At 48.3% G+C, this 23,252-nt stretch overlaps 1 protein-coding gene and 1 pseudogene across 5 annotated transcripts; both read right to left on the reverse strand.

Moving 5' to 3' along the window:
- Positions 1 to 744: 744 nt before the first annotated feature.
- CEACAM20 (CEA cell adhesion molecule 20) lies at positions 745 to 19,939 on the reverse strand. 5 transcript variants are annotated; one of them, XM_069551043.1, is made up of 14 exons: positions 19,413 to 19,939; positions 17,843 to 18,780; positions 15,568 to 15,633; positions 14,705 to 14,983; positions 13,715 to 14,008; positions 11,561 to 11,833; positions 9,667 to 9,942; positions 9,010 to 9,033; positions 8,693 to 8,807; positions 8,407 to 8,492; positions 7,360 to 7,421; positions 6,957 to 6,992; positions 6,066 to 6,188; positions 745 to 3,020 (listed from the first exon to the last, which is right to left on the reverse strand). In XM_069551043.1, the coding sequence occupies exons 2-14, from the start codon at positions 17,892 to 17,894 to the stop codon at positions 2,967 to 2,969; spliced, it is 1,740 nt and encodes a 579-aa protein (XP_069407144.1). In that variant the 5' UTR covers positions 17,895 to 18,780; positions 19,413 to 19,939; the 3' UTR covers positions 745 to 2,966. The 5 variants fall into 5 exon arrangements, 4 of the variants coding, with proteins under 4 accessions (XP_069407144.1, XP_069407143.1, XP_069407146.1 ...); XR_011248817.1 differs by lacking the exon at positions 8,693 to 8,807; XM_069551042.1 differs by lacking the exons at positions 6,066 to 6,188; positions 6,957 to 6,992; positions 7,360 to 7,421 and having other exon boundaries at positions 2,693 to 3,020.
- On the reverse strand, positions 1,726 to 2,198 carry LOC138418977 (small ribosomal subunit protein eS10-like; annotated as a pseudogene).
- Positions 19,940 to 23,252: the final 3,313 nt, after the last annotated feature.

Consider the following 23,252-nt stretch of genomic DNA (forward strand, 5'->3'; position numbering starts at 1 on the left):
ACAATAATATCAATGCACTTAGTGCCATTGAACTGTATGGTTAAATATGGTTAAGATAGTACGTTTTAAATTATGTGACTTTTACCACAATAAAAGAGAAAAATCTGACTCTGGAATCCATGCTCTTAATTTCTACATTAGGCAATTTGCCCCTTGCCTACATAACAGGATCTTTCCTCTACATAAGCAATTCTCAGTTTACAAACAAGACAGATAAAGGAGCTTCCCTGGTGGCTCAGCAATAAAGAATCCGCCTACCAATGCAGAAGACATGGGTTCAATCCCTGTCCCAGGAAGATCCCACAAACCATGGAATGTATCTGTTGAGCCTGTGCTAGAGCCCAGGAACTGCAACTACTGAAGCCTGTTGGCCCTAGAACCCACGCTCAGCAAGAGAAGCTCACGCATCAAAACTAGTGAGTAGCTCCCGCTCACCACAACTAGAGAAAAGCCCAAGGAGTAACGAAGACCCGCACAGCCAGTAAATAAAATAATTTTTAAAAAAGACAGAGAAAGGTTCACATTTATTTATAAGAGAAGCAAAAAAAAAAAAAAGCCCTACAAATAAATTTAGTAAAATATATAGAGACATTAGTAGAAGCCTTCGAAACAAGACATACAAATGCTACATTACAATGGTTGTGTTGTAAAGAGGTCAAATATTGTAGATTGATCTACAGATTTAGTAAAATAAGACAAAATCATGATGTGGTTTTTGGAGTGTTATCTCTTTTTTCTGTTCACTTTTTTGTTTTCATTGTTTTTTTCACTTCAAGATATTCAGACATTAAAGCACTAGTACTATGTAGCTTAAAACTGACTTTGTCTTCTGTTTTGCCATTTTTTTTCTTTAAAAACAAATAAGATGGTAATATCTACTTGCAAGAGCACCTGAATCCCTGACCTAACCTGAATATCACAGACTTTGGAATAGCTACTCCTGAGGAACAGAAACTCATTCTACACAGATGACCATCTAACCCAGAGATTTCTCTCTCAGTTGCTTGAGGATTGGCTGAGACCCAAGTTTCATACTGAGGTTCTATTGGCCAGGAGTTGGGTGAGGGCTCAACAACTACGGAAGAGCAAAATTTTGAATTCATTTGCTTCAAAGACAAAGATAAGGGAGAGGGAGAGTGTAATCTGTCTCTCTGATATCTGGGGAAGCGAGGAGGAAGTTCTCAGCAGGATAAAAAGGACAGTCCTTTTCCTTTGCTGAATCCTCTGCCTCAAACTATAAATGTTGGAGGGACCAGTGCTTAGTTTGTCAGCCCCTACTCATCTCTGTCTTCATCTACTCTCTTTGGGATCTGTAGGGAAAAAGGTTAATTCAGCAGGTCTGAATTGCTCAAACCCTACCTATTTCCCTCAAAAAGCCTATTTCTAAGGACTAGTTCTTGGTCAACTTCCTGGAAACTGAGGAACATGGTTTCTTCCAGACTTCACCACCTGTACCTTTTCCTTTTGCTGATTTTACTCTCTGTCCTTTTGCTGTCATGAGCCATAACAATGATCATAACAACTTGGAGGTCCTGTGAATGCTTTTAGCAAATCATTGAGCCTGAGTGTGGTCCTGGGGACCCCTGACACAAGATCTCATCTAACTCCGTAACTTCAAATCCCACTGACAATTCCCAATGTATATTTCCAGCCCTGCTCTATCTAGACTTTTTTTTTTTAATTTCTATTTACAGGTTTCTCAACACAAAGCAATCTCTTTCAACTTTACTGAGGTGGCTGACCACATCCATGACCAAATTCACCTCTAAACTGGAATTCAGTTGCTGACCCAGCCCCAGCCTCAGCTTTCTTGTCGGCACCAGGGGGCACGGCGTTTCGTCTGTAGGTGTTTCTGTCGGCTTCCCCTTGCGTGAGCCTTGCAGGTCGCTCTCCCTGTAGACCTTTGGCCAGTCTCAGGATGGCTGTGGTGCAGGGTGGCAGGCACAATCTCAGGGGACAGGTTGGAGGATGCCCTTGTTGGTGAGGTACCAGTAGAAGTGTCTCCAGGCAAACTGTTCCTTCACATAGCCTCATGATTTGAGAGACTGCATGGCTTTCAAAATGTGCAGATTGGGCACGTTCTTGTCTGCCAGCTCCGGGTGATACAGTATGTTGACATCCTTCTTGGCCACCATCACCCGCTCCTTAAAAAGGAGTGCATAAATGGCAATCCAGTTCTTCTTGGGCATCAACATCATGACGGCTGCTGCGTCTGGGGCTGGAGCTGGAAAGGGAGCTACCTAGACTGTTATGAATATGTGCCTGCTCTGCTTGATCCCTGACATGTCAAACCAAATTCTTGATTTCTCTCTCTGTCCCAGATTTACTCCTTCCCCACTGTTGCTTCAGAAAGTGGCCTGAAGAAACTGTCATCCAGTTGCTCTGGCCAGAAACCTGGGAGTCATCCTGGACTCCTTGTTCCCTTTAGCAAATCTCATCCTCACATCCCCATCCCTGAGTCTCTTGGGATTCAAAGCATCTCGTGCCTGCACCTCCCTAGGTGCCTCATTCCCATACTTCATTCTGTGTTTTCTCTTGTCATCTCTTAACAGCTCCTTGCTCCTTATCCTCTACCATGATTTGAAAAGACACTGCTTGTCTGACCCGTGGGTACATCCCATGCTCCACTCCGGCTGATTCAGGCTCACACTTCTCCCTGCCTGCTGTGTCCATCAACGATATATGTAGTAAACACTATGACATCCCCAGCTTCTGGGTATCAGACCTTGGTCCTTTAATTCTGGGTGGCTTTTGACTTGTTTCTATTGCTTTTAAAGAAACATGAGCCCAAAGCTTAAGATTTGGTTGAGAGCTAGGGTCTAGAGCCTGAAAAAGACGTCGAAACAGAATGTCACAAGGTTTGCAAAGAGAATGGCTGGAATATAATGTGTATGTAATAAACATCATTGAATATATGATTGAGCGTGACTTCTTCAGGATTTCTGGAGAAAGGATCTCTGCTTCCATTAGGTGGGACGGTTGATTTGGCAGTAGATGTTGTGTTCTGGATTCACAAGCGCCTATTACACAAAGAGAAGAGGTGAGTTCCAGTTCTGGTGGGCTTTCCTGGGCTACTTGCTGTAGGGGCTCAAACTCTCTGGCATTCTCTTTTCTCAACCTTGAAAATGCAAAAAATCTGGCTTTCTCATTGTACTTCAGTCATGCTGACACCTTTCCATACCTGGGATGGCCTTTGCTTCCCCATTGTGGAGGACAGAGTCTAAGGTGACCCCCAGAATCCTCACCTCCTGGTATTCATGCATGTGTCTGTGCTTAGTCCCTCAGTCGTGACAGATTCTTTGCCAGCCTATGGATTGTAGCGCACCAGGCTCCTCTGTCCATGGGATTTCCCAGGCAAGAAGACTGGAGTGGATCGCCATTTCCTTCTCCAGGAGATCTTCCCAACCCAGGGTTCAAACCCAGGTCTCCTGCATTGCAGGAGGATTCTTTAACATCTGAGTCACCAGGGAAGTCCCCTGGTTTTCATGCCCTGATGCAAACCTCCTCTTGAGGGCAAGACCTGTGACTTGCATCTAACCATTTGAATATGGCAAAGGTGACAGGAGGTATCTGCTTACATTATGTGATTCTGTTATATAACAGTGTGACATCTGTCTTGGCTTTGAGGAAGCGAGATACAATGTTGTGAGCTGCCTATGGAAAGCACTGAAAGGACTGAGTGCAGCCTCCAGCTGACAGCCAGTAAGACACTGAGGCCCTCATTATGACAGCCTGCAAGGGACTGAATGCTTCCCACAACCGTAAGAGCTCAGACGTGGATCCCTTCCCAGTAGAGCCTCAGATGAGACCTGAGACTTGGCCAACGCCTTTTTTGCAGCCTTGCAGAAGACCCATCTGAGAATTGCCTGAACTCCTGATCCAGGAAACTGTGAGATAATAAATGTGTGTTGTTTTAAGCTGCTAAGCTTGTGGTAATTCTTTATGCAGCAATAGATAACAATACATTCACTTCAGGACCTTTTCCCTTGATGCTCCTCAACTCAGAACACTCTACTCCAAACCTCTGCATTGTTTGCTCCGTCTCATCCCTTCAGAAGGTAGCAGACACTGAGGTGGCTGACCTGACACTCCTCCTGTATCTTCCCTCTTGCCTGCTTCTATTGGAGAGACTGGGAAGGATAACAGCTAATTTTCCCAGCCTTCCTTGCAACAAGTGCCACACGACAGCATCCCGACCCAAGAAGACATAAGAGGAAGTTTAGTGGAAGAGCTTTTGCTCCACTGATAAAAAGGAACAAATGAGACTCCTTTCTCTTAGATCCTGATGAAAAGAGGGACCTAAGAGGCTATGTTTGTACCAGTTCACAGCTAATTAGAGAGCTGACAAATGTCAGCACAATCCATACAATGGCCTGAACAACTGTGCTTCTCCTCTGAAGAATCTGAACCTAGAAACCTTTACACAGTAGCAGAGGGTGTTGTCATATATAATTTGAAGTTATAGAGGAGCACTGACCAGGAAGCTTGCATAGGAATTCAATATGAACCAAGGAAAATGGAACAAATTCATTGATCAGCAAAAATGAGCAACCACCCTTATTAAAATGTACAAGGTACAAATAAATACTTTTCCTTATTTTGAAAAAAATGAGCAGCCATTCTAATCCCCACGAGGCCCACAAGTAATTTCTGACATTGGTTACCTGAGATTCCTCAGTGTTTTCTGAATTAATCCCCACTTTAATTAATCTGAAGTACTGTCAAGGGGTTTGTTTTTCTTATTAAACATCCTGAAGATATTTAGACATTCACAGCTTTTGAGAATGGTTCATATGACAGGTAATGGAGCAGAATGGAATGTGGTACAACAGGGTGGGATGGATTTAAGAAGAATGAACAGGAAACAGAAGAGTGGGGGGGTGGATTGGGAGCTGGAGATTAGCAGATGCAAACTATTATATATGTGTGTGTGTGTGTGGATACATATATATACAAATATATATGTATAACTGAATCACTTTTCTGTAAAGAAGATAATACCACATTATCTTAGTGAAGTAAATCAAGTAGACTTCAATAAAATATATATTTTTTTAAGTAGAAATAGAATGGAAGGCAATGCAATGAAAGGGAACAGAAAATAATGAAACAGAACTGAATGGCAGGGGAAGGCATGAGGAAGAGGAAATGAAAGAAAGAAGGGAATGAAAAGAAACAGAATGAGAAGAAATGGGATGTGGTGGAATGAAATGAAAGCTGACCAAATGGAAATGACCATAAACAGGACATTGCCTAGAAAGGAGTGGACTAGTAGGGAGCAGAATGAAAGGAGTGGATTAAATACGTGGGTGGAAAGGACAGGAATGATAGGGAACAGAAAGGAGAAGAATGGAAATGAAATAATCATGACATGAAAGTGAAATAATAAGAGTAATAAATGAAAGTTAGGGTATGGAAATGGAAAAGTGATAACCAGGATTAAAATAGACAGAAATGGAATGTGGAAGAGATGAACAGGTGGGATCAAAAAGGAAAAATAAAAAGGGAGAAAAGGTAATAGGGAGACGTGGGAAAGAATGGAAAGGAATGAAAGAAGAAAGAAAAAACATGATACAATGGATGAAGCAGAATGGAAGGGGATGGAATGCACGGGAATGCACTGAGTGGTGGGAAGCGATGACAAGGGATGGAATGGGAAGTAAGAAGAGGAACAGAAGAGATGCAAAGGAAATAAAAGGAATTTTATGGAAAGAAATAGAGTGAGAGGGAGTGGAATGGAATGAAAAAAAAAACAGAAATGGACTGGAGAGGAAACAGTTGGAATAAAATGAGAATAAATGAAATTAAATGGATAGAAAGTTAAACGGGTAGAGTGAAAATACATGTGATGGAAACACAGGATGGAGTGAAATGGATGGACAGGAAGGGAATGAAATGAAATGAACCAGAACGTGATAGGATGGAAGGGGGTGCAAAGGGATTGAAAAGATTTTTGAAAGGAAATCTCTTGATAGGTTATCCTAACAGACTCTTTAGCAAGGAGGAAAAGGGAGATTGGTGGCAGCTCTCTGTCTGTCCAAAGACGCTGTGTGGCATAAAAATACCTGATAGTTTGACTCTGCATTTTCTTTTTGTGGAGTTGGGACCAAGGGATGCAATGCCAGTTTGGAGGATGGCTTCCTGGGGCCATGAGAATACCCGTCATGGATGGCGGAAGATGATATGTGCTGCAAGTGAACAAAGAGATCAGTTAGGGTCCACAAGCAGTTTGTCTTAGAACCACAGCGTCTGGAAAGTGCCAACGCGCACTCTTCAGAGATCCAGAGACAAAGAGATTCCCAACCAGGTTCTCTCAAAGGATCAGAAGCAGAAGTAGCTCTAGGACCAGAACTCTTCCTTTTCACCGGGGCTACGTCCGCAACTTCTACTCCAAAACTTCCTTTGCATCCCGTCACTTGCGAGGCCGGTATTAGCTGATTTGCAACCCCGCTGCAAGCACTGGAAGCGGAAGCAGCATCGGCAGGAGCTAGAATCCTTGACTCTGACCCAGGGACTTCCCTGGTGGTCCAGTAGTTAAGAATCGGCCTTCTAATGCAGGGGATGTGGATTCGATCCCTGGTGGGAAACTAAGATCCCACAGGCTTTGGGCCGACTAAGCCCACACTGCAACTACTGAGCCCATGCACTCTGGAGCCCTCGAGCCACAACCACAGAGAAACCTACCACACTACCACAACGATCCCACACGCTGCAACAAAAACCTGGCGTGCTGCAACTAACACCTGGCACAGCCATAAATAAACAAATAAATATATTTTTAAAAGGAATCTAGCCCAGCTCCCTGTGAGGCCTAGAGCCACTTTCTTCCCATTCCTGGCCCAGCAATGCTCAATGAAAGATCTAGACAAGATGATTTCTCATATCTGTCAAATATAACATTCTCAGATTGTATTCCTTTGCAACTTCTTTAATAAGATCAAGCAAGGCCAACCTACCTCATATAATTGCTCTGGAGGGTCTACTGGCAGCATCTGGGGGGAAAAGAAAATAGTGAAGAGGTCCTGAGGCCTGGGATAAAAGATCACCCCTGGAAATTCTTGGAAATAGCTCAGGCCTCAGAGGCAGTTACATCTCTTCTGATTCCCAGAGGGGGCTCCAGGTTAGGCATTGTCAAGCAAAAGAGAAAGAAAACAAGGAGAAGAGATGAAAAAGCCATGGAAGGTCTTGAGATCCCCAGAGAAAGTAGGGACCCAAGCTACCACTGGCTGGGCATCCTTAAGAGAACATGCCTGAACTTCACCCCCACCCCACGAGGTGAGACGTAAAACAGCCCTGCTGGGCTGGGGAAGTGCCAGAGAGTCACGGGAGTAGACGGGGTGCCTCTGGAGAATTACCCACCTTTTTGACTGGTATCTGTCCTTGAACGGCAGGTACATTGGCATACATAAGCATGGGCCAGTCTAGAGAAAGTGAATGCCAGCCCAAGGCTGGAGTTAGGGAGAGATATGAGGGAAGAAGGGGCTTCCCCAGTGTCTCAGCAGTAAAGAATCTACCTGCAATGCAGGAGACGTGGGTTCGATCCCTGGACTGGGAAGATCCCCTGGAGGAGGGCATGGCAACCCACTCCAGTATTCTTGCTGGTAGAATCCCATGGACAGAGGAGTCTGGTGGGCTACAGTCCATGGGGTCGCAAAGAGCCAGACATGACTGAAGCGACTGAGCATGCACGCATGCATGAGGGAAGGGGCGATTTGTCCAGGCAGGGCACTTCTATCCCCAGGAAGGATGTGGTAGAAACCTCCCTTCTTTTATCCCCAGGACTATCCCATCACATCTCCAGTGATCTTGACCTGGGAAGGTCTTGGAAATCAAATTCTGGGTTCGATAAGGCTGTTTGATGACACAGATGAGGGCAGAGGTCTTAAACCAAGCCCCAGGTACACCAGGGTCCTCTGTAGCCTGTGTTTATCATATATCCTTCCTGGCCTTGGTTTTCTTTTCTGTACAACTGAGCTGAATTGGACAGTCTCCAGAGGACTTCTGCTTCAGGAGCCCATCTTACCAGAATCTTAGACCAGATATAGCAAAGATGTTTTGTTTTGCCTTTGGTCAGAGAAGGCTGCTTGAGGTACTATATTGAGATGGACAATGAGACTTGTTTTGAATTTAGTAGTGAGGCACGTCATGATTGACTCTCTCTGCTTACAGCAATCCATTAACAAAGTTTTCTGAGAGCGAGAAAGACTAGAATGGCGGTATGTTGTCGCTTGACCCTGATCTCATCCATTTTCCAGATGGGGACATAGAGGGTCCAAGACTACAGGGCTTGCCCATGATGTCCTAGTGACCCAGGGGTGAAGCTGGGAGCAGAAGCCTGGGCTCTCTGCACCAGCCTCTTCTCCAGACCTCACTGCTGCCCTGGGTATCAGCTATGGAGTCACTTACTGCGATCGAGCTCTTCAGGTTGACCCTCTTCAGAGGTGGGTGTCGTGTTCTCATAGACGTTATCCTCTTTTGTTCTCCTTGAGAGCCTGAAACCCCAAGACCCTTGTTCACTATGCCTCTAGTCCTTGCCCGTCTCCACAGGCTCTACCTATATCCTATGTCCGTTTTGGGCAACGTCCCAAACCTTCTCAGTTCCCAACAGGCACCACTCAGCACCATGGTCAGCAACCCTCCTACTGGGCAGGTCCTCCATAGGCCACATCCCCCACCCCATTCTGAGAGTTACCCTTTGGCCTTTCCAGTGTGTATGAAGCAGCCCAGCCCTATGGCCAGGGCAATGACAGCCAGGATTCCGATGGTAATGCCAATGATGGCCCCTACAGACAGGGATGACCGGTGACCTGGGCAAGGAGAGAGAATCAGGACCTCATCCCTGTCCCCAACCTCATTCCCAATCTTGGGGCTTCATCTCCACTGTCATTTGATGAGCATTTGTTTTCCAGCCATTGGGAGGCAGAAGTTTGTAGTAGTAATAGAATCATTTCTGGAGTCAAATGTTCTAAGTTCACATCTCAGCTGTGTGACCCTGGGCATGCTACTTACCTCTTTGTGCTTCCTTTGGCTCTTCTGTAAAAAAGAAAGATAATATGAAGCCTACTCCATATTGTTGCTGAAAAGATTAAACATATATGTATTCATTTCAGTAAATAAAAGGTTCAGTATGTTCGATGTGGGTGAAGTATTTAGACCCATGGAAAGTGATCAGTCAGTGTTGGTGTGATGACGTTACTTATTAAGATGATGAATCAGATATGGTCATCACAGCAAAGGGCTTTGGCAACTGGAAACCTGAGTCACCTTTGACTCTCTGGGGGCCTGTGGACACAGACAAAAGTAACTCTTTCTGAGTCTCATTCCCTCATTTGCAAAGTGGGGGAAATGGTACCTACTGTATAGGGATGTTCTGAAGATGAAATGAGATCACGAATTTTTTTTTTCTATTTTTTGACCACTTTGCAGCATACAGCATCTTAGTTCCCTGACCAGGGATTGAACCCTTGCCCCCTGCAGTGGAAGCACACAGAGTCTTAACCACTGGATCTCCAGGGAAGTCCTGAGTCTGAGTGTTAGTGGCTGGAATTCAACAGCTCTGGACTAGGAACCCGCCCATGCAGGACAGTCAGTGTCACACTCCAGTCCTTAGTAAGGGAAGATCAGAGTGCTAAGGCCAACATCAGAGAAAGTCACCTGGACCCTCACCTGTGACGCTGACCATGACTGAGGCAGAGGAGGTCAGCATTGTGACAGAGTTCGAGGCTGTGCAGCTGTAATTCCCTTGGTGTTTCCAAGTCAGGGCCTCGATAACCAGCTGCTCCCCTTTGTACACACTGGTGTTGTCATGGGTCCAGTTAAACTCAGCATCCGGCTGGGATTCAGCCCAACACTTCAGGGTTATGCTGGAGTTGAGCTTCGCACTGATGGTGGTGTCCACCAGGGTCTCCGACCCTGTGGTGAAGTACACTCGATCGGGGCCATCTGCGTGCAGAGCCAAATATTATGCTCCCATCCTCCACCGGTGAGATAACCTATTTTGTCCCATTCAGTTACACATGTGAAGTTCTGCTTTCTTTTTTCCCCCTTCTCAATTCTAACTGAGGGAATTCCTGGGAGTCAAAGGCTCTTCCAACTGCTGCTGAAAGGAATCTCGGCAAGAGATCCCTTAGGTGCTGAGCAAGCAGAATGTAATCCACAACACGGAAGGGCGAAGTCCAAAACAAAACAAAACAAAATTAAAATCAGAAACAAAAACCCCTGCCCTTGCAAAAGTGAATTCTAACAAGGGAGCCTCATAAGATATTCAGGCTTCAGAAATTGTTGCTGTGTCCTGTGACATGTAGCCCCTAACTTCCAACATGATTATAGTTCTTATAGCTCTGATGGTAGCTTAGGCCAAAAAAAAAAAAAAAATCCTGGAATCATTCTTGACTCCTCCCTTTCTCTCTTGCTTCATGTCAACTAGCAGTAAACCCTGTGACTTTGATATTTAAAATATATTCATGGCCTGATCGCTACAGCTGCCACTGGCTCAGCTTCGTCATTTCTTGATGGATGACTGTGGCTACCATGAGAGGATGCCTCACAGGCCTCCATGGGTAAGAGTGGAACTGACCAAGGGCCCAGCTGCAGTACCCCGCAATTCACTCCCAGACCTCTCCTGGGCTGCACCCTGCCAGTACCTGAGAGTGCTGGAGAAAGTAAGGCAGATCCCTTCCTGGGAGACCTGGGCTCTCGAGAGTCCTGACAACGTTCCTTAGATTCCATGGTGGTCTACATGCTCCCACCAACTCTGTACTCTGTCTTCCTCCCTCTCTCCAAGTACCTCGGTCTGAGGGCAATCCTACTTTTTTGAGGCTCCCTCCCTACTTTTTTTTGCACAAGAGCATTCCCTTAAGAAAATCCTTGCATGTATAATCCCACTGAATCCCATTTTGGGGTCTGCCTCTCCATGGAATCAGACAAAAACAACTGCATCACCTCCTCCCTCTCCCCTGTTCCCACCCTTTAGACAAGGGCCAGAGAGACTCTGTGCAAACCCCAGTCTAATCCGCTCTCTCCTCTGCTCAGAGCCTTTTGTAGCTCGAGTGTCCTCACCATGGCCCACAGGACCCTGTGTGGTCTATTACCCCCACTTTCCCAGCTTCTTCTGTTCCATTCTCCCTATAATTTATCTCTCCAGTCATCTTGGCCTCTGGGGATTCCTCTGACAGGCCAAGCAGAGTCCCACCTCCCCAGCCTTGGAACTCACTTCCCTTGGTCACCTGCACAGCTCTCTCCCTACCTCCTGCTATACACATACCGCCTCCTCCAGGAAGCCTCTCCTGACCACCCCAGCCAGGACTGCAACACCTCCCCAGCTTCCCAGCCTTGCCTGTCTTTCTCACTGCCTCTAGTCCCATCTGACACAGCATGGATTTCCCCTTGTTTAGCTGTGTATGGTCTGTCTCCCCCGACTAGAACGTGGCCTTGTCCCCTGCTCAGACATGCCTGTCACAGAGCAGGTGTTTGATAATTATGGGATGAGTGGCTGGAAGCAAGAACTTCAGCAAGGGAGAAAGGAGGAAGGAGGGGAAGGTCCAAGCTAGGGACGACTCACAGCTGATGTTCAACTTCAGGGCTTCACTCCGTGCCTTGCTGCCCCAGTTCCAGACCTCGCACGCATAGGGCCCTGTGTCATTCCGCCGAAGGCCATGGATGCTCAGGATCCAGTTGTCGGGCACCAGGTGCTCGCTGGGCTGGAGGAGCTGGTCCCCCAGGAACCACCATACTCCAACTCCCTCATGGGTGGTCTGGCAGGTCAGGACCACCAAGCTGGTGTGCTCCACAAGAGTCCGGTTAGGGGGCATGACATAAGGCTTGGTCACTCTTTCTGGAAACACACAGAGAGACGGGACAGGGTCCAGGGACACCCTATGCCAGTCTCCTGCCCATATGGGGCCCACAGGATTTCCCAGGGATGTGTGTTTATGTGGTATGTGGCGTGTGTGTGTGTGTGTGTGTGTGCTTTGCATATGACTGCGCTGTGTGGGTGGTGCATCTAAGTCTTTTGTGTATGAGCGTGTGTTGTGTGACAATTATGTGACTGTTTTGTGTGTATGGAGAGTGTGGTATATGGATGAGTTTTGTGTGTGAGTGTGTGTGTGTGCTTTGTGTCTATTTATTTTTGCCTGTGCTGGGTTTTCGTTGCTGCATGAGGGCTTTCTCTAGTTGTGCTGTGTGGGGCCTGCTCTCTAGTTGCGGTGCGTGGGCTTCTCGTTGCGGCGGCTTCTCTTGTTGCGGAGCACGGCCTTTAGGGCGTGCGGCTCAGTAGCTGTGGTACACGGACTTAGTAGCTCCCTGGCATGAGGGATCTTCCCAGACCAGGGCCTGGACCCTTGTCTCCTGCGCTGACAACTGGACTTAACCACTGGACCACCAGAGAAGTCCCTTTTGTGTCCATCCACATGTGTGTGTTGTGTATACAAGTACTGTGGCTGTGAGGCATGGTGGTGTGTACATACATACATACACACACACACACACGTGCTTTGTGTGCAAGTGAGTACATGTCGCGTGTGTATATCTTCTGTACGTGAGCATATGTTATGTGTCTGTGGTAATGCGCGTGCTCTGTGTATATGTTGTCCTGTGTATTTACAAGCACAGCACATGTCTGTACACGCCTACGTGCCTGGTAGGTCACTACTATGTGTGAAGTACAGTTATGTACTGTGTGTGTTCCGCACGTGTTGAGGGTATCAAATGTGTGGTATGCGGGGTGTTTTCTGTGTTGTGTGTGAGGATGTCGAGTGTCTGTGATATGTGTTGTGGGTGTCTATTGTGCACGTTATGTTTTGTGTGTATACGTGTTTTGTGAGAGGATATGTGGTGTGTCTGTGGTATTGTTTGTTGCATATTTGAGGTGTGTGCCTGTGTTTTGTGAGTCCTGTGCATGTGCTTTGCCTGTGTGTGAGCACTTCTATGCACATGTCGTGGGCTTTATGTGTATGTGTGGTGTGTGTGTTGTGTTATGTCCTGTGTGTTTCATGTATTGTGTGTGTCTGTTGGGTACATGTTATATGTCATGTGTATGTATTATGGGCTTTTGTATGCTGTGTGTATGTGTTGTGTGGGGGCTGTATGTGTTGTGTGTGAGTTGTGTGTGTTGTGTGTGTGTTGTGTGTGTGGTGTGTGTGAGTTGTGTGTGTTGTGTGTGAGCTGTGTGTGTTGTGAGTTGTGTGAGTTGTGCGTGTTGTATGTGAGTTGTGTGTGTTGTGTGTGAGTTGCGTGTGTCTGTGGTGCACATGTGTGTATCTGCGATGCATGCATGACTGTTTCTTTTTTGTTGGCCATGTCATGCGGCATGAGGAATCTTAGTTCCCCAACCAGGGATCAAACCCAGGCCCCCTGCACTGGGAGCACAGTCTTAACCACCAGAATACCAGAGAAGTCCCCTGCATGTGTGATTGTTATGTGTGTGTGTCCCTGCGTATATGGGGTGTGTGAGTGCTGTGTTAGTATTTGTATGTTTACAGAATCGCCTCCCACACTTCATGAGAATAAAGAGACAGACACCCCACAGAGAGCCTCCAAAGCCTTCTGGAGGATGTGCCAAACAAGGACCCAGGTCCTACCCTGTGACCAGAGCCACAGTCTGCCACCAGCCACAAGGGAAAGCCCCACTCCACTCCGTCCTCCTCAAGCCCTAGGACGTCAGTGAAGCCCAGATTCTCAGAGACACAAAGGAGAGGAATGGGGGAAAGAGACTCACCAAGGACGTGGACTTCGACAGTACCCTCAAGGGACATCTGGGTGGCAGTGTTGGACACCAAGCATCTGTAGGTGCCCTCGTGTTCCTTGGATATGGCATGGATGGTAACATTGCTCATGTTGAGGAACAAGCTCGTGATGGGCTTGGAGTCATTGGGGAAAAACCATGAATATGAGGCTTGTGGGTAAGACTCAGTTTCTGCCGAGAAGGTCACATTGGAGCCCTCCATCACCTCAACCGTGTCCCCGTTGGCTACACCAGGCTCCACCTTGATCGTGACTGAGTCAGGGCCATCTGGAAGGACAAGAACAATTGTAGCAGCAACAACAGCATCAGTGAGAGAGCCCTCTTGGGGGGACTCAGGCATTCAATAAGCAGGAACTTTTCTCTTCCCTCCCCTCAAACTCTGGAACCATTACAAAGGAGATGTTTAAGGGTCTGACCGTGAGGATATGTCACATGCCTCCCTGGGTAAACCAGGATTGAAAGACACGCCTAAAGCATGCCAGCAAGGGACCTCCCTGGCCATCCACTGGGTACGAATTTGCCTTCCAATGCAGGGATGCAGGTTTGATCCCCGGTCGAGGAACTAAGATCCCACATGCCGTGGGGCCACTATGCCTGCGCTGCAACTACTGAGCCCAAGTGCGCTAGAGCCTGTGCTCCACAACAAGAGAAGCCCCCCTGTCACCCAGAGCAGTAAAAATAAAAACTACATAAAAACATAAAGCATGCCGGCAAGTGCTCTTTCCTCACGACTACTTAGGCATTATTTTGGATCAAACATTCGAAAGTTAAGGAGCTCAATTTTAGGCATGTCACATTGGACGTTCCCAGGAGAATCCAAGTAGAGATGTCAAACAGCTATGTGTCTGGAGTTCAAGGATGGACAAGTCTGCATTTGGATGATATGTGAGGCTGTGAGACTGGATGACATCACTGAGGAAGTAGGTGTTGCTGAGGGGCTGGGGGGAATGGAAAGGGACTCACAGTACACAGTCAGGTAGGTGGGGTCACTGCTCTTGACCTCGTGGACACTCCAAGCTTCACACTGGTACATCCCAGCATCCTGCCGCTGGACAGTGAGGATGGTGAGGGTCTTGCCATCTGCGGACAGCTGTATACGCTCATCGGATGGCAGGGACTGGTGGTTGAAGACCCAACGGATGGTGATGTTGACGTCCGGGGTGCCACAGTAGAAGGTCACATTTTCCCTGTGCTCTATGACTGCGCCCTGGCTGACTGAAAGGGTGGGCTTGGCCAGAGGTTCTACAGAGGGAGAAACAGAGTAGGCGGAGACAGAAGCAGAGGCACAGGTGAAGGACAGACCAAGCAAAATACAGTCACAGAGGGACCCCGAGAAACAGGGAGGGGTTGGAATTGCAGGCAGACACCCCTCAACTCCATGACTGGCCTCCAATGCTGGATCTAGTTCTCATTCTAGGTGTGATCTTGGGACCCTCAAGTCTCCTCCCCCCCAGTAAATGAGATGTTGCAAATAAAACAGAAGGTCAGGGACATGATGGTGGGTCAATTATTACTGGCTGCAAAGAAGTCAAGCTTGTATTGGGGATAACAACCAGATCCCTCTACCAATTTTCCCTAGCCCCAGCCAGGACAGCCACCCCTTCACAACCCCCGCCCCCCTCTCCAACACAACCGATTGGACCAGTTGTTGCCTGACTGGGCCCATCAGGTTTGTCCTGTTGGGACTTTGGGCATGGAACCCTGATGAGCACTTGAGGGTGGAGATAGAGACCAGAATGAGAGCCTTGTTTTCTGTGCCCTGAATCTACCATGAGTTTGGGGTAACCAAGGGGCCCCAAATGTAGACAGAACAATATCCTTCTCACTTTGGGTGATGGCATCATGGGAGATTTGGGCTGCAGCTGCCAAGCTCCACACAGTCAAAAGTGAGGCTGGAGGGAGAAAGAGGAGGCATTCAGGGAGGAAGGTGCATTGGGGGTGTCCAGTTGTGGTCTTTCTAAGTGGAGGGAGGTCTGAGGTCATGAATGGGGCCCTCCACCCCTAGAGGCTTAACTTTTACTCACTACTTCCTGGCTATGTGACTTGAGGCATGTTTTATCGTCGCCGAGCCTCAGTTTCCCCAGCTCTAAAATGGGAATAATATCGTCTGCCTCTTAGGATTGGAGTGGGTGGTAATGAACACTGACCAATTTTAACTGGGTCCCCTGAGGGTCAGTGTGCTCTCTCCAGTGATGCTCCTTCCATGGAAGATGCCTCTCCCTTCCACTGAGAGGTAAACAAACGCTCAGATCAGTGAAGTCACTTTCCAAGACCAGATAGTAAGCATCAGAAGCTAGACTTGAACCTGGCTTGCCAGTTCCTAAAGACTTTGCTCTCAACACTGTGCAGTTCCTCTGGTCCAGGGATGGGCACAGAGCCAGCCCCCAATAAAGGGGAACTTCTTCTGTTATCTTTGATGGGAGAAATTAACCGCTTGCCCTCAGGCAGAGGGGAGAAAAGGGAAATAGATAGCATGAGCTTTAGGTTTTCCATTTGGCCATTCTGCACACAGTTTTATGGACGTTCAGAGACTGTGGGCATAGGTGAGGATGCCCAACCCCAGCAGCTATGGCCATGTGCCGCCGACCTTGAAACTCTTGTCCTTGCCCTAACCATCAGCCCAATTAACAAAGGCAGGCAGCCATGCCTTTCTCCAGCCCTCAGATGACCCCAATTTAGACCGAGCATTGCCCCATCCCCTGCTCATTTGGGTTAAAGACAAGGGCTCTTAGGAGCAAATATGGACTCTGATAATGATAGTGGACTTTGTCTATTATCATGGGCAAAGGGCTTTCTCTTTGTGAGCCTCAGATTCTTCAACTGCAAAACGGGGAGAACAGTAGAACTTAGCGCACCAGGTTATTGTGAAGTCTGATATCAGACGTGACAGTTCACAGTGTTAGTCACTATTATTAGCACTTAGTTATTATTACTATTATTGTCATTGTTACTTCCTGTGCTTGTAATAACTGACAATGGAAAAGCATCTGAAGTTCTCTATCCTCAGTGCTATTGGAGGTCAAGTCCATAGGCTCATGCATTGGAAGGACTGACGCTGAAGCTGAAGTTCCAATACTCTGGCTACCTGATGGGAAGAGCCAGCTCATCGGAAAAGACCCTGATGCTGGGAAAGATTGAAGGCAAAACGAGAAGCGGTGGCAGAGGATGAGATGGTTAGACAGCATCACCAACTCAATGGACATGAACGTGGGCAAACTCCAGGTGACAGGGAGGGACAGAGGAGCCTGGCGTGCCCTTCAGGGCTGGCATAACCTCTCGTTGCCACTCTCACTCCTGTCTGTTAGACTCCAGCTCTGGTTCTCTGTCTCTCCCCGCCCCGACTCCCCTGAATCTATTTACCTGTATGTATCTTGAAAAGCTTTCTTTTTAAATGCAATTGACTTTGAACATGCGTGCATTTACGGCTGTGCTGCGTCTTCGTTGCTGCCTGGGCTCCTGTCTAGCTGCGGTGCTCGGGCGTCTCAGCGTGGTGGCCTCTCTTGCTGTGGAGCACAGGCTCTAGGGCATGCAGGCTTCAGCAGTTGCAGCACACCGCATTAGTTGCTCCGCAGCATGTGGGATCTTCCCAGGTCAGGGATCAAACCTGCGTCTCCTGCATCGGCAGGCGGTTCTTGACCACTGAGCCACCAGAGAAGCCCTGAGGAGTTTTTTGGCTCTTTGTCCTCAGTCTCCCCATCTGCTCTGTGTTTCCCTCTGATACAGCTTCTACTGTAATTTTCACTGCCTCTTGCCTCTCTCTGGTTCTATGGCTCTGATTCCATCTCTCTCTGCTCCTCTATGTATGTCTTTGTCTCTTTCTCTGTCCCCCCTTTGTCAATCTCTCTCTTATTTTATTTGGCTGCACTGGGTCTTAGTTGAGGCATGTGGGATCTAGTTTTCTGACCAAGGATTGAGCCTGGGCCCCCTGCGTTGGGAGCTGGGAGCGTGGACTAGACTGCTGGGGAGGTCTCTGTCAACCTCTTGTATTTGTGTTTAATCCTGCCTCTATCTCCGTTTCTCTCTTGTCTCTATTTGGGTCTCTTTCGTGCGCATGTACACACCCACCCTCCCCTCCCCACCTGAAGGGAGCCGGACACTCACCTGAGAGCAGGATTCCTGCCCAGCGGTGGCCCCGTGGGTCAGCGCACTCCATGGGTCCTGACACCCGACTCGAGAGCGCCGAGCTATCTTCCTGGCTTCCGCACGATGACCCGGTCCTCACTCCGTCCGCAGCCTCTCCAGCTCTCTTCTCTTCCCCTCTGCCCAGCTGCCGACTCACAGGCACTTCGGTGACAGTGGCTCCCGGGACAGACAGCGAGGGTGGCAGGGGAGGAACTTTGGCTGCACCTTTCTCAGCCCTCTACCCCAGGCTTTACTTTCCTCCTCCTCCCAGCACGGAGAGAACCAAAGTCCCGATGTCCCCGGAACCCTGGGGTTTCCCCCAAGGCGCGGAAGGAGGAAGAAGCCCCGCCCTCTGGCCCCGGCTCCCCTTGAAAATTACGCCTCTTCCCATTCAAGGCCCACTAGGATGGGGGTGTGGGAGCTGCCAGGGAGAAGCGGTGCCAGGCAGAAGCAGTGCCAGGGAGGGGCAATTTAAGAATGTCAGCGTTAAAGGGACCAGGAACTGAGATTATAATGGTCAACAGCTACAACAATAAAGTCAATAATGATGGCTCCTGGTTACCCAGAGCTTAATAAAACAGCGCCAGGTTCACCATGCGCTCAGTCATGCGCTCAGTCGCATCTGACTTGACCCCCCCTGACCTGTAGCCCGCCAGGCTCCTCAGTCTATGGGATTTTCCAGACAAGAATACTGGAGTGGGTTGCCATTCTCTTCTCTAGAAGTTCACCACTAGCTGCCTGAAACTACAAAATTAACTGAAGTGACACGTGATATGGAGTCCTGGTCACAAACACGCTGGAATCCGAAGGGCGGGATGCCCGGAGTTGGGTGGGGATAGCCCCAAGGGGCACCTGACTCAGCCTTCCGGGAGGAGGCCGGGAAGACTTCTTGGAGGAGGGGACATCTGAGCTGAGACCTGGAGGATTAAAAAAAAAAAAAAAAGCCCTGTATCTGAGTGTTAATTCTTTTTAAAAAAATTCCCTTTGAGTAAGACATGCTGTTGGGAACGTAGAAAACCAAGATTGAATGTAATCGACCCGGTCAGAGAACTACCTTCAACCTATTTCTTTTACTTCAGTTCATTCATTCCTTCATAATAACAGCTGCTCCCCAAACTCTTCCTCTGGGCTGATTCCTGGACCTAGTAGTATATAATAATACAGAAGAAATCTCCAGTTCTGCCTTCACAAGCTAAGGTCCAGCAGGGCAGACAGACCTTTCCCCAGCCAGTGATGACCCGGAGTGAGTGGGGGTGGGGTGGGGGAGCCCAGAGTGGGTGCCTGACCCAGCCTGAGGGTCAGAGATAGCTTCCTGGAGGAGACGGCCTCAGAGATGAGGATGCAGGGATGAGCCAGGAGGTGAGTCTGGTAGGCAGAGGGAGCGGGATGTGAGAAGGTGCTGAGTTGGAGGCACAAAGAAAATTCAAGTGGCTCCAGAAGAGAGGAAGTGAGAGGGTGGGTGGTTCAAGATAAGGCTGAGAACACTCCATTGTGATTACTTAGGCCAGGAGGGGCAGTTTGGCATCAGGGGAAAGCAATCTCAGCTCACCTCCAACAGCAGCTGCTCCTGTTTGGGTCCCATTCATGCCACAGCATTCACGAAGGATCTGCTCCAGTGAAGCCTGAGGCTGAGCAACCCCACTCTGGAGCCAGACTGCAGGGGCTGGAGTCCTGGCTCCTCTCCCTGCGAGCTGTGCAGCCTTGGGCATGCCAGTCCCCCTGTCCGGGCATCACTTTCCTCAGCTTTAAGATGGCGATGGTTTTGCCTCTTCAGGGGCTGTGGTCCAAGCTCTCCATGCCCCCGCAGTGGTTTCTTGAGAAGGGTATATCATCCCGTGGGTGTCAGTGTTCTCATCTGCAGACTGGACATAACCAACAGTCTCTCTGCACACAATGCCTGTGAAGATCCAGCAAGTTAATGCCGGGAACAACGCCTGCACACCTCGATCAGTCAGTGCTTGGGACCCCATCACTCCAGTACATTCTTAAACTCCATGGTTCCCTGGGCTGAGGGCACCTTGGGTAGAGAAGTCAGCATTCAAGGTCTTTACCATCTACTCTGTCCTTCCTGGAATATCTGAGTCTTCTGACCACCCACCCACTCCTCTCCTGACATTCTCTGATCTGTGCCACCTACCTGGGGCCCCCTTCCTTCCTCTCCTCCGTCCCACCCAAGAGGACACAGCTGCCACTGGAGTAGGCTTCCTGAATTTGCCTCTTTATAAGGAACAAGGTTTTCTCTCCCTAAATCCCCACCTACCCAGCCTCCCCCCAACCCCCATGAAGGTTCTCTCTTTCCCTGTTCCACAAGAAAGAGGGACTTTCTGGGTCCTTCCCATAGCATTACTTCCACTTTCTTTCCAACAGGTGAAAATAAAGCCAGGTCCTTCTCGCCTCTACACTCTTTCCTAGTGGTCTCAGCCGGCCGGGCTGACTCAGTTGTGTCTTTCCATGAGCGACCTCAGCTCACCTTCCAATCTGTATTGCTGCCCTAGGGCTGCCCCCCACCATTCACTCAGCAAAGACTTATCTGATTCCACTACATGCCAAGCACTGTGTTAGGTGCTTTTTAAAAGCTACAAATACCAGGTTCAATGGTTAAGACTCCAAACTTCCACTGCTGGGGTCACAGGTTTGATCCCTGATCAGGGAACTAAAATCCTGCATGCCACATGGCCAAAAAATAAAGAAAATAAATTAATTTTCAAACATTGTAAAGATACAAATACTGTGTCAAGTTCTCTGTATTGGTATCACAAAACTGACCCATCACTGTGTGTACTGTGCTGGCTTGCTCAGTCACGTCCAACTCTTTGCGACCCCATGGACTGTAGCCCTCCAGGCTCCTCTGTCCATGGAATTCTCCAGGCAAGACTACTGGGATGGGTTACCGTGGCCTCCTCTAGGGTATCTTCCCAACCCAGGGATTGAACTCAGGTCTCCTGCACTGTAGGTAGATTCTTTACCCTCTGAGCTACCAGGGAAGCCCACTAGAAAAAAAAAAAAGCCTGTATTGATTAAATTGAACAGAATGTGGGGACCTGCCAATTCTGACTAGCTAGTCCACAAAAACAAGTTCATACATGATTTTTAAAAGAGGAGGGATATTGGCTGGTACAGTGCTCTGCAATCTCTCAGTTTTGATTACAAAAGCAGGCCTTACAATATTGATCTCATACAATATGCATCATTTGCCCAATTTTGTTTGTCCTAATTAGAGAAGATGCACGTCGTTAGCAATGAAATACAGCTCCCAGCCCTTAAAGAAATTACATTTTATGCAGGGATGGGGGAAGGGTGGAGGGAGACAAATAATAAGCAAGCTACATAATATATAACTGAATTATCTATGATGTTAGAAAGTAATGGAGTCACAGGGGATCAGGGCAAGGGAGTCAGAGTGCTGTGGTGGACACGCAGAATGTAGGACCGAAGCCGGTGATCTAGGTCGGCCTCACAGTTTTGAGAATGACTTGAAGGAGGTCAAGCAAACCTCCAGAGGTTCCTGGAAATTAACTCACTTCTGGGAAAAAAATGGAGGCAAGGTCTCAAGGAGCCATCCCCTGCTTCCTGCATTTCAACAACTGTATGAGAGATTTCCCTGGTGGTCCAGTGGCTAAGACTCCATGCTCCCAATGCAGGGGACCTGGATTCAATTCCTGGTGAGGGAACTAGATCCCACATGCCTCAGCTAAAGATCTTGAATGCTACAGAGCAACTGAGCCCATGCACAACTATTGAGCCCTTGCTCTAGAGCTCAGGAGCTGCAACCAGAAGCCTGAACGCCTGTGTGACCAGGCACCTGTGTGATCACCAGAAGCCTGTGTGACCTCTACAGCTCAGGAGCTGCAACTCAGAAGCCTGAACGCCGAAGGGCCTGTTCCACGGCAAGAGAGGCCACTGCAAAGAGAAGCCTGCACCCTGGTGGGCTATACAGTCCAAAGTGTTGCAGAGTCAGACATGACTGAGCAACTGAGCACACTGAGCAATGATAACACTAAAATAGCTAGAAGTTAGTGGGCACTACATCAGCTATAAATTGTCATTTACTTTAACAATGTTATTAATAATAATAGACTTAGTGACCGTTTACCACGTCCAGACGCTGGCTAAGCCCCAGTGATGCCAGTGAACTGTCATGACAATTCCATGGCTATGTGCGCTCAGTAGCTTCAGTTGTGCTCACGCTTTGCAGCCCACCAGGCTCCTCTGTCCATGGGATTTCCCAGGTGAGAATACTGGAGTGGGTTTCCATGCCCTCCTCCAGGGGACATGCCCTTCCTGACCCAGGGGTTGAACCTTCGACTCCTGCATTGCAGGTGGATTCCTTACCACTGAGCCACTAGCAGAGCCTGCTATGGCTACATTTATCCCCATTTCACAGATGAGGAAACTGAGGCAGGAGGAGTTGGGTCACTTTTCCAAAAGTAGCACTGCTAGAAAATGGTGACTGAGTATTTAAGCTCACTTTTGTTAACCGGGGAGCCTAGGAGGATCTAATCACTATACTAAACTGGGAACAAGTGAGAAGTGCCCACCTCCAGCCCCATTCCTGGTCTCCAGGTCCTCAGGCACATTCCTTCCCCACAGACCTGCCCTAGGCGATCCCCCAGCTCCCTGCCCACATGGCTTCCAGCAATGCAGCCCTCTGAACTCCCCAGATGCTTGGTCTCAGCTCTGTGACCTCTGAAGAGCCCAGAGCTGATACCTGGGACCTCATGACCCTGACAAAGTAGCCAGCCACCCCTGTGAGTGCCACACCGATGAGGACACCCAGAGTGATCCCCGTGATGCCCCCCGCAGGAATGGTGGTGCTGAGGAAGACTGGCTGCATGTTGTTCTCTGGAGCCTCTGCAGGAGAGAGGGGAAGCGAGAGAGGGAAAGGGAGAGACTGGGAGGGAGAGCAAGGCAGAAGGGCTCTGAGTTTCAGGTCCTCTGGACTGGGCATGCCTTTTGTATGCTCTTTTCTCCCTCCATTTTACAGATTTGAAAACTGAGGCCCAGAGAAGGAACAGATAACATATAACAGTCATGGCTAACAGTGATTAAGAGTAGTAAAGTATATGATCTCATTTATTGCTTAACATAACTATAAGATAGGTTTTGTTAATATCTCCATTTTTCAGAGGGAGAAACTGAGGCACAGAGAGGTCAAACTACCTAACCAATATCACATACATGGGAGAGTTATAATTTGAAACACACTAACGCCAGAGCCCACAGTCTGAATCCCTCCATTATTCAGCCTCTGGGGATCATATTTATCTATTCCCCCATTCAGTAGACATTTATTTAGTACCTACTGGGTGCCAGGTACTTTTTTTAGGTACTGGAGATATAGCTGGAACAGAGCAGGTAGAAATCCCCTGCCATCCTGGAGTTACACTTT

Source organism: Ovis canadensis, chromosome 14 (assembly GCF_042477335.2).
Source record: "Ovis canadensis isolate MfBH-ARS-UI-01 breed Bighorn chromosome 14, ARS-UI_OviCan_v2, whole genome shotgun sequence".
Classification (NCBI taxonomy): Eukaryota; Metazoa; Chordata; class Mammalia; order Artiodactyla; family Bovidae; genus Ovis; species Ovis canadensis.